The sequence below is a fragment of the Rhea americana genome, unplaced genomic scaffold (genome assembly GCF_003343005.1).
Source record: "Rhea americana isolate MKP2758 unplaced genomic scaffold, rheAme1 scaffold_110, whole genome shotgun sequence".
Lineage (NCBI taxonomy): Eukaryota > Metazoa > Chordata > Aves > Rheiformes > Rheidae > Rhea > Rhea americana.
In genome coordinates, this window is record NW_028185151.1 from 2,307,609 (window position 1) to 2,320,630 (window position 13,022).

Below are 13,022 nucleotides of genomic sequence, written 5' to 3' on the forward strand. Positions count from 1 at the left end.
CAGCCAGCAGGGGAGTGGTAGGACTCAGGGATCTTGGACTCAGTCTGGCTGAGAGAAGAACGTGCTCAAATGGGCTTTTTCAACCTGATCTCACCTATCTTAACCCTCTGAAATTGTCCCAGTCCATCCTCTTTCTCCATGGCTGCCTCCTGATGTTCCTACTGTCCTGACTTGCTCTGTCCCCAGAACCCTGCCCTTTCCACCCATTCATTATCAGTCTTTCCCTTCATTCATACAGTGGGGCTGTAAAGAGGAAAGAGGAAGAAAATCACACTTTTTTTTTCCAGAAATCTCAGACTCTGTCCTCCACATCTGAGTAGCTGGGGCCTGTATTACTTTCCTATGAGTGACCTGGGACWCTCTTCTTCCCCTTTGTCTTCCCTTTCCATAAAGAGGACATGTCAGAACATGTTAACAGAGATGATGTACAATAATAATAAAAAAAATAAATAAATAAACTGATTTCATGCTATTAATTGGAAGAGCTATTCATGAACTATTATCTTAAGTGTATTACTAATACTTGGCTTGTATCCCAAAGCAAAATTGTGTGTTTACTGGTTTTATATGCATTTCTCCTATTTCTAGTAACATGATCATATCAAGTAAAACGCATCACAAATCCAAAGATATGTTATTGGCACTAATTAAAAATAGCACAAAATTCAAAAGATGCAAAATGCTAAGGATTATTAACCTACAAAATGAGCTGGGTAGCTAAGGATGAGGAGGAAAGAGGAGTATGGAAGCTATATGAAAAGGATTTTGCCCCCAAAAAGCGGGGTTTCTCTGTTCATCGGGACACATGGGAGAGAGGATTTTGCCACGTCTTCCTTCCTTCATGTAGACTTCATCCTTTTGAAATCCTAACACAGCAGAACAGAATATCCAGGGGAAGTTCATCTGGCCTGCTGTTGATGTGTCATATTTTAGTAAGTATTTTCAGRAATAATTCAGTGTGAAATATCTTTCAGATTATCAGTTAAGACCTTGCTTCTTCAAAACAAAAGTAAATGTGTTTCATGTGATAYTCTGTCCAGCTGACACAGCAGGCAGCCTGAAAAACAAAATTTTGTTTCACAAAGAAGTTAGATTTCAATATTCAGAATCAGACTGACTGCAAGTCCTTTCAAAATTCTTACTGCCACAGGGGTAAAGGCTAAACACACCAGACTGCTGAACATACTGGGAATTATGATGATCATCTGGATTTCAGAAATCAGTTTCAAATGTCTGCTCTGAATGAAAGCAGAGCGGGGATTTGCATCTGAATGTCAATGGTGACTATCAATCTTAATGCCTAAACAAGAGAATAGAGCCAGAGTCTAACGTGTGTTTAAAACAGTATTATGGGAGAGGGCAGAGATAATCCATATGCTAGACCACTGAAATGAAATGAAATGAAATGAAATGATTTGGATTAGGAAAAAAGCAAGCAAACAATGAAACAAAGAAAGCATACCTCCCTACAGCTCACTCCCCCAAACACAGCTGGCATTAGAGTAGGAGTGGGGAAGATTTTTAACCTAGGTCATTTAAGCCATAAGGTTTATAGTGTAACCCAACATAAAGCTGCACCTGCCTAAGTTGAGCCGAGATCTTGAGCTAATCTTGCTGCTGAGGTAAGCATACTGACTATTACTCTAGATTTGGGGTGTTCAGCAGACATAGAAGGCCTTATCCATACATGCTTTGTGTAACTATGGGATACTAGCTATGCCGCTTGCTTCTTCATCGTCATTTGTCAAGAAAACTCTTCTTACTGAACACTTAATTAAAATCAGTATGTTTCCACAAAAACTGGCAGAGCTAGTAAGTTTGTATTTTCTTGAAAAATTCCCAAGCAGGTACACGGTAATCAATCTGGGCAAAAAAAAAAGCTACTGGAATCAAGTTTCTTGATTAATCAAAATGGATTTAGCCTCTGCTTTCAGCCCTTGGCTAAAGGGCTAATGGGATAAATACCGCCCAGCTGCTTTCCAAGTGCTAGTCAGATGATCATAGTGGGGAGGGGACTGATAGGTAGGATGAAGGAATTGGTTAGCAGTCATGTTAAGTATTAAAGGACACAGTGTATTACAGCAAAGACATTTCTTCCTTTGCAGTTAATCTCAAACCCTATGTAAAGCCCACATAACAGGATCTGAGAAGTACCAAATGGTCAATAGTCCTCCTCCTATGATCTAGAACCAGTGTCCAAGGTACTTGCACAACAAATCTGTGATCACAGCTCTGGAATCCAGAGCAGAGAAACAGCAACAGGAYTTGTCCACTAAGCAGTGTGTTTGCCTTGCTACAGGAGGAGGTGTTAGGAAAAGAACAGAAAATAAAACAGAAGATATGTTTGTGCCACATGCTGCATGCATATCTCATCATGCCTTTCTCAGAAATGTATTGTACAATTAGGAGTGCAGACAAGGCACTCATAATAAGAATACACAAAGGTAGAAAACAGCATTGGTATGACAAGCAGCTAAACAGGCTAGAGTCTCAGCCTGGAAAAGAGGTAACTGAAGTGGAATACAGGAAAACTACAGGAAATCCTAAGTGACTTGAAGGAGAGGAGTAAGTAGAGAGAAGTAAATTCAMTGTTCCTCCCAAGAAAAGTAACAGAAGGCATCAAAGGAAGGTAGATAAGGTAGAGATTCAGAAGAGAAAAATAATAAATAAATAAATCATACAGACCTCTTCACCACAAAACTATCTGCTAATCTGGGGGGTCCTGAGGTGTTATGAATACTAGAAACTCATGTAAGTTGAAAAAAATGATAAATTCATGATGAAGAATCCATCAAAGATTTTTAAATGAAAGGTGTCACCTCTGTTTTAGAATGTTCTCAGATGACAGATTGCTAAAAGCTTGAAGAATGTTCCCAAGAAAATACAACTGCATGCTTCCTTGCTGTTATACCCTTTTCTAGGCATATACTACCTACGGGTGTTTAACTGTATTGAGTCAAACAATTCTTAGCTTATTCTAGTTGTAAGCCACTTATTAGAATTCCACTTTAAATTGAAATGTGAAAGAGTCATTGTAAAGCAAATTTTTCTTTCATAGTTTCACCTAGAAGAACAGCTGTAGTATTTCTATAGAGGGTTTATTTAGCTGCRTGTAAAGGTAGGTATGAAGGAGGGACTCTATAAAAAATTTCTAAAGATTTATATTAAAAATAAAAAAATGGAAAAAATAAGTTTACCTGTAAAAAGTTATTCTTCAACCATTTGCAGCAACAACGTATCTATATTTGAAATATTGTGAAATGAATTCACATAGTTCTTAGGATACAGTTACATCTTGCACTATAAAATTACCAAAAAAAGTGACTATATGCTGACATCTCTAATAAATGAGACCCTAATTCTCCAGTTCAAACAATATGCTGTCCATATACATTTATTTCCTCACAAAAAAACCAACTCCCTAAAACACCTGAAAATAAATTTGTACTCCTACTACCAACTTKAAAGCTGAAATGCTAGCTTACTATGATATATAATTTCTTCATTTACTCTCTCATTTTGAAGAACTAAAATCAACATTKTAAGGATACATTGACATATATAAAGCCTGTCATTTAAGTCACACATGCAAATAACAATTTTCCCCAAGCCTTCAACTTCTATTATYTTCATCATATCTATTTTTTATAAATACAGCTGCACAACAAAATTTTGTCTGCTATCTTAGTAGGCTTGGACTAGCAGAGTGAAAACCAAGGGCAAGAGACAAAAGCCTTTCAGATAGGTAAAATATTAAAACTTGATGGGAAACAGTTTAAGTAAGAGAAAAGGCAGTAACAGTTTGCTAAGTAGTAAAACCTGACTTCAGGATGTGGTACTACTTTTATTTTATCCTTTGTACAACTTGAAAAARCTGATAAAAAAACAGCCTGAAATCCTTTTGATTTATCTTTCCAAGAGGAGCTCCAGGCAGGCTTGCTTTCTTTAGATAACGTTTGTCTCCAATCTCATTTATGAATAAAATTAGGTTAATTAAGATTTAACTGTATTTTTTTCTTCTATTTTATTTGTATACTTTCCTGGGCTTGCAAAGTTATTCCAAAAGGGATTTCCAAGTTGTCTGTTTTTTTTTATTTTTTTTTTTTTAATCCAGAACTGAAACAAGAATTATACCTTTATTCACAGTKGCCCTTTCCTGTCAGCTGGAACCGTGAATACAGTACTACAATTATGAGCACTACTGAAACTTTAAAACACTAGTGTAGAAGAAAAGTGATAGACTTGGTATCCCTTTTCTCCTCAAAAAAGACCAAAGAAGCAGCAGATCCCTATACCTCATATCTCCAAACTTCTTGCTGATAGCAGTTCCTACGTTGCTGATAGCTGCTGTGGCCTTCTGTCCTGCATGGCTCAGGGTCTCGTGTGTTTTCTTGTAACTGGAGGGAGGGGGGAAAAAAAGAAAGAAAAAACAGAAATGGTGCTAAGTATTAAGAAACAGAGGCTAGAATTCTCTGCAATCCCCTGCAATTCCCTTTTCTCTTATTTCTACATCTCAAAGTCCCATCCACTAAAGCGTTAARAACTGTAATAATTGTAGCATAAAATGAATTACAGTGATGCCCACTCCTACACAGCTTCTATGATTCTAAGTGCAGTTTAATCCTAATGTGAGCAAAACACCCTCCAGAGCAATCCTTCACTGTTTCTCCCCCCACACCCCAGCAGATAATCCCCTATGGTCAGTGCAAGCTGTTTAAATGCAGGAGGCAGTGATTTGTTACGGCTTCCTAAATACTTGTTTGATACAATTTCAGTAAACTTGCATCAGCTAAGAAGTATAAAATACATGTATGTATAGCATAAACATTTACCTACAGAATCATCTTAATTTACTGATCTGGAAGATATGCTTTAACCCATGGAGACCATTCAGTATGGTTAAATTACATTCTCAGCGTAATGAATAAGCTTTGTTGTATGGATGCTTTCTTTGCTGAGTAAACTATTTCTGAGTATGTAAGAAGCTTCTCTCCTAGGAAATTAACTGATGCTCTCAGTGATGCAAACAAGCTCAGAATTAGAATATTGACCTAGTAACAAAAGGATAGTACGTTAAAATCAGTCTTGCATCCTGCAGTGTGTCTTGGCAGACAAGAACTGTAGAAATGATCATAAAAAATCAGAAATATAATTTATTGATCTTATTTCCCTTTTGAACATTTTTTTAGGATTGTAAAGACTGCAAAAGACTGCAAATTCTTTAAGATTCCAAAATACAGTAGAGATTAATGAAAAATCCCACTGCCTAATTCATAAAACAGACTATTTTATTCTTAGTTTTAGATATATGACAGCAATACAACCTTGTGGAGAAAGCAGAGGAAGTAAAAGAAGATTAACATTTGCCACACAGCACATCACATTTATGCCAGGTCCTTTTAGCCTTGGTAATATCTACTGCTGAAAGTTGTTAACCTCTGTCGTACACCCGATGGGTCAGCAAGGCAGATACCATGTAAAGCTCTATACTTTTAGACAATATTCCATCCACAATTAATTTCCCACAACATACATACGTTGATTATATACTCCTAACCCACAAAATATCTTCTAGACCACTGACCACATAAGAAGATATAACATCTACCAGATAAAACATCTAGTCTGTGAAAGTGCCTGTCTCTGTTTCCACTGATGAGAATGGGAGTCTAGAAGAGCGCCTTAGACCAGGATACCAAACCCCCAGATATCAAAAGTTAGATAAGCTGAATTAACCGTAAGCAATAATCTTAGGGGCATTAAGGGATAACAAGGGGTAAAAAATTTTAACAGTTATAGAAAGAGCAAAAATTATAAAAGAAAAAACACTGGGTTATGCCAATTTTATTATTCCTTTCTCAGAGTTAGAGTACAGAGAAGATCCAAGAGATTGTTTTCAGTCAGTCTTCTTTCCCATCAGTCCTAAGGTTTGTCACTTGGACAAAGAAAGATTGCAATGCTCGTATCTCACAGAGGCTTCATTTGCTAGCTTAACTAATTTAATCACTCTGGCACTCTCTTGCTGTCAGTAGACATACTCTCATGTAAGTTAGAGTGCTATGGTACCCTAAAACAAATGTTAATGATGCTTCAGTCAAACTATGAGCATACACCTTTTGAAAAGTGTTGATATATGAAAAAAATCAAAAATCAAAAAAAAAGTGAGTTTATATATATAAGTGTATTTTTAAAATATGTCTGTATTGTTGCATTCACACCTTTAAACATTTTATTAATGGAGAAGCTTACAAATCCATTCAACACAAGTGGAATTTTGCTGATAACAGAAATGAGGGTCAAGACTTGACTTCCTAAAGGACTAAAAGGTCCTTTGTAGCAGAGCCAAGCTCACTTTACCTACACTCCAATCTGTCTGGACACAAACCATCCCTGCACAAACAAATCCAGCCTCATCAGTCACAGCTGGTTCACATGTTCCTCTGAGAACGCAGGCAAGAGGGAGCTTCCCTCTTTCTGCAAATTACTGTGTTCAATCCTTAAGCCTGTTTTAAACATSGAAAGACTCCTATTAAGCTGAACCCTTATCCTAACTTGCATTTTCATATGTTATCTCCAACGCTTAATACAATGTCCTCCCCATGTATTTCTATYAGGAAGAAAGAAATGGAAACTGCATTTATGTTCCTAATACTTCTGATGTTATGTAACAGTGTAAATCCAGCTAAGACTGTTACACAATTGGTTTTTTTTTGAGTGCCAGCTCCAGAAACATGACCTCTGACATGGAAACACCTCCTCCCTTCAGCAATGCTCAAGAAGAGTTTTCAAGAACAGAAAAATAGCAAAAGTAAAAATACAAAGTGCAAAGAGCAGTATCTGCCAGCAGACACAAGAACAGTAATTTGAATCTCAGAAAAACTCACTAATGGTTAGCTAAAAAAAATCACCCTCCTGTACTTGCCCCTCTACCATTATCCACATCACTGTGCCTCCTTCATAAATAAATGATGTCTCCATAGAGCACATTGCCTCGCTGTAATCAGTTATGATCTGTATTGATATACAGCACAGTATTTTGGGTCAGATATTTTTATCATCATAGTTATGTTTATATTTACAACATTTATTTGATATCTTACCAAGTACTCTGGCAAAGGATGATCTCTTTAGACATATTCTTTCTGACTTCTGGAAATCTTCTCAGTTGTAGTCAGTGTTAATAATTTGAGCCCGATATTTTCACAGCCTCACATAACACATAGCAGTTTGTAGCTTTTAAGGTACTGAACACCTAGTTACTTACTCAGAAAACTCTAAGAGTAGCAGTAAGTTTGCTATTTCAGTTCAGAATATTTATACCTGGGAGACAGAAAAAGTGTTGTACCTTTGTTTTTTCCCAACTTCTCCTTCCACTGCCAAATGCTCTCCTATGCTAAACGATATGATCTACACTTCCATCATATTCTTACCTTTTGAACAGACATTATTGGCAATTAATTTGCAAGTACTGACAGTCTAGATTTTATCAGGACAGTGAAAACATCTCAACAGTCAGTCAGTCATTGACTGAGATAAGTAGGTGACCCTGAACCCCAAGGCAGAAATCCTCCAGCAGAAACAGAAACTCAATGAATTTATGACACAAAGATTCAAGAAATACTTTATTTCTGTCCAACCCACAATGGACATTTTACAAAGGTGCATCATTAGGCTCTTTTCTTTCTTACACTGATAAAAATTGTTATAAACCATCCCTCCCTCAGTTTAACAGCATTATCTCAATGTCCATCAGCAAAAGTAGAAACAGGCCAACTTTAAACAGAAGACATGATTTATACAGTTACGAGTAGGAATAAATTCCTTGTTTTTGAAGCACCTACACATATTCCATAGAACAGGAGGGTTACTGGCAGTGCCTAACAAAGACTACATTTCATTCTTCTTACTCAGCACTTCCTAACAAACACTTACTGTTTATTTAACAAACACATAGGATTAAACAAATATGGTATGAGACCTGCTGTCACAATTAACCTGCTAATCAAACTAACCTGTGTCACCTGAGGCAGCCAACAGGTGCAGCAGTTGCGCAGCAGGGTGCAAAGAAGCAGCCCTAGTCATAGCAGCGTATACTTCCTCAGATACGGTTACAACATGCTGCAGAGTGCACTTCCCAGTAACCACTGGACTTACTGCTGGGGTTGGCAGTCAACTTTTCTGCAGAAGATGAGCTGTGTTGCCACAAAAAGAAGTATGAGACGAAGCAGGCAGGCTGCCTCCAAGAAGATGAGTGTGAGATAGATAGGATATTCTCAAAAACCCTTCAGCTTCAAGAGTCTCAACCTCCCATAGCACTGGAGATGTAGGCAGACTCTGTGCTACATGGAACAGTAAGTCCTAACTCTGTAGGAGATGCAGGATGGAAACTGGTCACTTTTCATATGAGGAGGAAGGCTGTTGCTCCTCCTGAAAACTTACAACTGATGAACAAGTTCAGTGCCCTCCAAGCTAAGGAGGAGCTGGGCATGGCTTCAAGTGAAGCACCTGGGCTGATGGACATGTGACACACAGGAACATCCAGAAGAAGTGGCAAGTGATTGGAGGGGGTGACTCCCTGCTCCAGGGGACAGAGGCACCCATCTGCTGACCTGATCTCTTATCTAAAGAGGTTTGCTGCCTGATGGGGCTCAGATTCGAGATGTCATGGGGAGATTGCCAAAGCTTGTCCACCCATTCAACTATTACCCCCTGCTGCCTTTCTGGGTGGGCACCAACAATACTGCCAAAGGCAACTTGGAAAGTATCAAGTGGGTTTACAGAGCTCTGAGGATGGAGGTCAGGTGTGGAGGCCCAAGTCATTTTCTTCTTGATCCTGTCAGTGAGAGGGAAGGATGGGAGGAGTTGCTGATGGATACTCCAAGTAAACAATTAGCTGTGCAGCTGGCATTGGCAGTAGGGATTTGTTTTCTACAACCATGTGACCCTGYCTGAAGACTGACAAGTGATTAGGAGAGATGGGATACACCTCACTAAATGGGGCACACATGCCTTTGCCAACACACTAGTCAACCTGGTAAGGAAGGCTTTAAACTAGCAAAGATGGAGGAAGAGTTATGGAGACCATGCAGTCAGCAAAACAGGGCTCAAGCGGGGATACCTTAAGCAATTGCATGCAGCAAAGGAAGTACCTAAAAGACAAAACTATAGGGAAACTTCAGGGAAATCAGCATGCTCAAATACATCTCTGAAGTACCTGTACACAAATGCACACAGCACAGGGAACAAACAGGAAGAATTAGAGATCTGTGTGCAGTCACAGGGCTATGATCTCACTCCAATTACAGAGTGATGGTGGGATGGATAGCTTGTGTGAATGGAATGCTGTCATGGATGGATACATGTTCCTTAGGAAGAACAAGCGAAGAAGGTGACGAAGAGGAGTTGCTCTTTATGTGAGAGAGTAACTAGAATATATCAAGCTCTGCCTTGGGGTGGAGGAGGAGGTTGAGAGCTTATGAGCGAAGATTAAGGAGCAGATTAGACACTGTTGTGGCTGTTTGCTACAGGCCACTTGATCAGGAAGAGGAAGTAGATGAGCTGGCAGAACGAGGTGGAGGCCAAATGCCTTCTCTGCTTCAGTCTTTACTGCTAAGGGCAGCCCTCAGGAATCCCACATCCTAGAGACAAGACAGAAGGTCTGGAGAAAGGAAGACTTTCCCTTGGTCGAGGAGGATTGGGTTAGAGATCATTTAGACAAACCTGACACCCAAGAAGTCCRTGSGCCCTSTCGGGATGCACCCACGAGTGCTGAGGGAGCTGGTGGATGTCATTGCCAGGCTGCTCTCAATCACCTTTGAGAGGTCATGGAGGACAAGAGAGGTGCCTGAGGACTGGCAGAAAGCCAGTGTCACTCCAGTCTTCAAAAAAGGCAAGAAGAGGGACTCAGGGAACTACAGGTCCGTCAGCCTCACCTCCATCCCTGGGAAGGTGATGGAACAGCTCATCCTGGATGTCATCTCTAAGCATAGGGAGGAAAAGATGATCAGGAGTAGTCTGCATGGATTTATGAAGGGGAAATAATGTTTAACCAATCTGATAGCTTTCTCTGATGGAATGACTGGCTGGGATGCAAGGGGGAGAGCAGTGGGTGTTWTCTGCCTTGGCTTCAGGAAGGCTTTTGACACTGTCTCCCATAACATTGTCAACGGCAAACCCAGGGAGCGTGGGCTGGATGAGCAGCCAGTGAGGTGGCCTGAGAACTGGCTGAATGGCAGTTGTGATCGGTAGCACAAAATCTGGTTGGAGGCCTGTAGCCAGCAGTGTCCTCCAGGGGTTAATGCTAGGTCCAGTCTTGTTCAAGTTACTCATCAGTGGCCTGGGTGAAGGGATAGAAAGCATCCTCAGCAGGTTTGCTRCCAGGAGTGGCTGATACAGCAGAAGGCTGTGCTGCCATTCAGAGAGACCTGGACAGGCTAGAGAGATGGGTGAAGAGGAACCTCATGAAGTTCAACAAAGGCAAGGGCAGGGTACTTCACATGGGTACCAGTACAGACAGGGGACTGATCTGCTGGAAAGCAACTCTGCAGAGAAGGACCTGGGAGTTTTGGAAGACAAGTGAACCATGAGCCAGCAATGTGCCCTTGAGGCCAAGGAGGTCAATGGTATCCTGGGTTGCATTCCTAGCAGATTGACGGAGTTGATTCTCCCCTTCTACTCAGCCCTGGTGAAGGCACCTCTGTGTTTGAGATCCCCAATACAAGAGACATAGAGCAAGTACACCAAAGGGATGATGAAGGAACTGGAGCATCTCTCATATGAGTAGAGGCTCAGAGAGCTGGGCCTGTTTAGCCTGGAGAAGAGAAGACTGAGAAGGGATCTTATTARTGTGTATAAGTACCTGAAGGGAGGGTGTAAAGATGATGGGAGTCAGACTCTCTTCAGTGGTGCYGAAGGACAGAACAAGATGCAACGAGCACAAAGTGAAACACAGGAAGTTCCATCTGAACAGGAGGAAAAACTCTTTTACTGTGAGGGTGACAGAGCACTGGAAGGGACTGCCTATAGAGGGTGTGGAGTCTCCATCCCTGGAGATATTCAAAAACTATCTGGACACAGCACTGTGCAATGTGTTCTAGGTAACCCTGCTTGAGCAAGGGAGTTGGACTAGACAATGTCCAGAGGCCCCTTCCAACCTCAACCATTCTGTGATTCTGAATATTAACTTTTTCAGATCATGACATCTATCTAAAATTTTGTCCATGGACTTCTGATCACTGTTTTTAAAACAGAGAATTTCTTTAAAATAGCAATAATAAATAACAGTGATGTTACCAGAAGCCATCATAAAATATGCTGATATCACACAGCTATATTTTGATAACATTCCCTTTCTAGCACATTTAATGGAAGCTCTTAAGACTACTTACATCTCCAGTAATGTAACGTACTCCTTAGGCAAATAGATTTGCAGCATATTTTTGTTTGCATTTTTACCTGACAATTTCTTGTACTGTAACTAAATTGCACTATCTTATGAAACAAGGTCTCACTATATGATTTTATAGCCAGTTAAAAAAAAACAAACAAGAAAACATAAAATACAGAGAGAAGGAAACATGCCATTCTTCATACAAAATACAGCCACACTTCAGACATATAGAGAGGTCAGAGAACTAGATTTTAAACAACCAGCAACTCAGTAAGGAGCCGTCCTTTACATAGCAGAATTTAGTCCAACCTTCTTTCGTAGGCAAAAATATGTGCTGCTGACAGAAGTAGGCTACGAATATAATAATCTTATTTTGCATGGTAAGCTGCACGTTCAAACTGCTACAGTACTTATAAAGATTTTAGTATCATTTTCTGTAAATATGACAACACGTACTGGTAATTAGTACATCTTCACCCAGTGTTGTGCCTCTTCATCAATGTTTTCTGGCAAAATTAATCCAGTTGAGAAACCTTCCTCTGTAATAAAGCTTACATAAGATGGAACAAAATGCAAACAATTAACAACAAAACCATATTGTAGAGCAGAGCCTGGTGGCACAAGCCATGTCCTATGGAGCTTTTTAGAGCTTAAGCCATTAGTCAGCTTAAGAATGACATTTTCTGGAATGAATGTAAAGCATCTGGGTCTCTGAGAGACTCTTAACTATAAAACCATTTTGCTATTCATTTTCTGTGGAAAAAGCAGGCTTAGTATTAACTAAGTAATGCTAATGCTTAAATGAAATTAATGTATGTGTGAATGACAGACAATATGTACTTAGAACGTATGCTTTAAGAGCATTCATATTGCCATATCGTCCACAAATGAAAAAAAGTTTTGGAATTCACCTGAAATTCATTCTAACTTAAAAAAAGAAAGAATGTGATGTATTTTTCAGCCATTTCTCCTTTTGTCAAATGTGTAAAGAATTAATTGAAATTGTGCTGGCACTTGTGTATTGTATATATGTCTAAATCAGTCAAAGGAACTACGCCCCAGGTGGTTCCTCCCCCATAGTGACAGGAAGGGCAGAGCTCAGGGAACAGAAACACTGCAGGTCACAGGGAAGCTGCCCGAAGCCAGGAATCCACAGGCAGCATACGACAGGAGACTGCTCAGGGGGCTGGGGAGAGTCATGGGTCAGGAAAGGTGCCAGACAGCACTGCCAACTGCAGTCCCGTGCTACAGTCGTCAAAACCATGCAAAAAAATGGGGCTACAATTGTATGGAAGTCACTACTTGCACAGGGCAGCATAGAATGGAGGAAAGCAGTTGTGCTCATCTCTGAGTATAAAAACCACAACTCATTTTCTTGAGCCAATTAGGCTTAAGACATTTCAGGTCCATACTGCATAGTTTATCCCATTTTAAACTGTGCCAGCAATGAAATCATGCAGACTAAAATTTGTGAGTCTCCTTTTTCTTTTCCTTCCTCTTCTTCCCCTTCCTTCTCCTGCCATTTCTCTGTCTTTGTCTTCTGTTTCTTCCTTTCTCTTTCCCACCCTTTCTTTCTTTCTTTTTTTTTTTTTTTTTTTCTTTTTCCTTCTCTCTCTTCCTTTTTCTGTGTTTT

The 13,022-nt window shown here is 39.8% G+C and overlaps 1 protein-coding gene across 1 annotated transcript in view; it reads right to left on the reverse strand.

Moving 5' to 3' along the window:
• The window catches only part of TPD52L1 (TPD52 like 1), a 41,067-nt gene that overhangs the window by 12,147 nt on the left and 15,898 nt on the right, over positions 1-13,022 (reverse strand). The window contains exon 3 of the mRNA XM_085314318.1: positions 4,296-4,397. Coding sequence (XP_085170444.1) covers positions 4,296-4,397 — 102 coding nt within the window. The remainder of the gene's footprint in view (positions 1-4,295; positions 4,398-13,022) is intronic.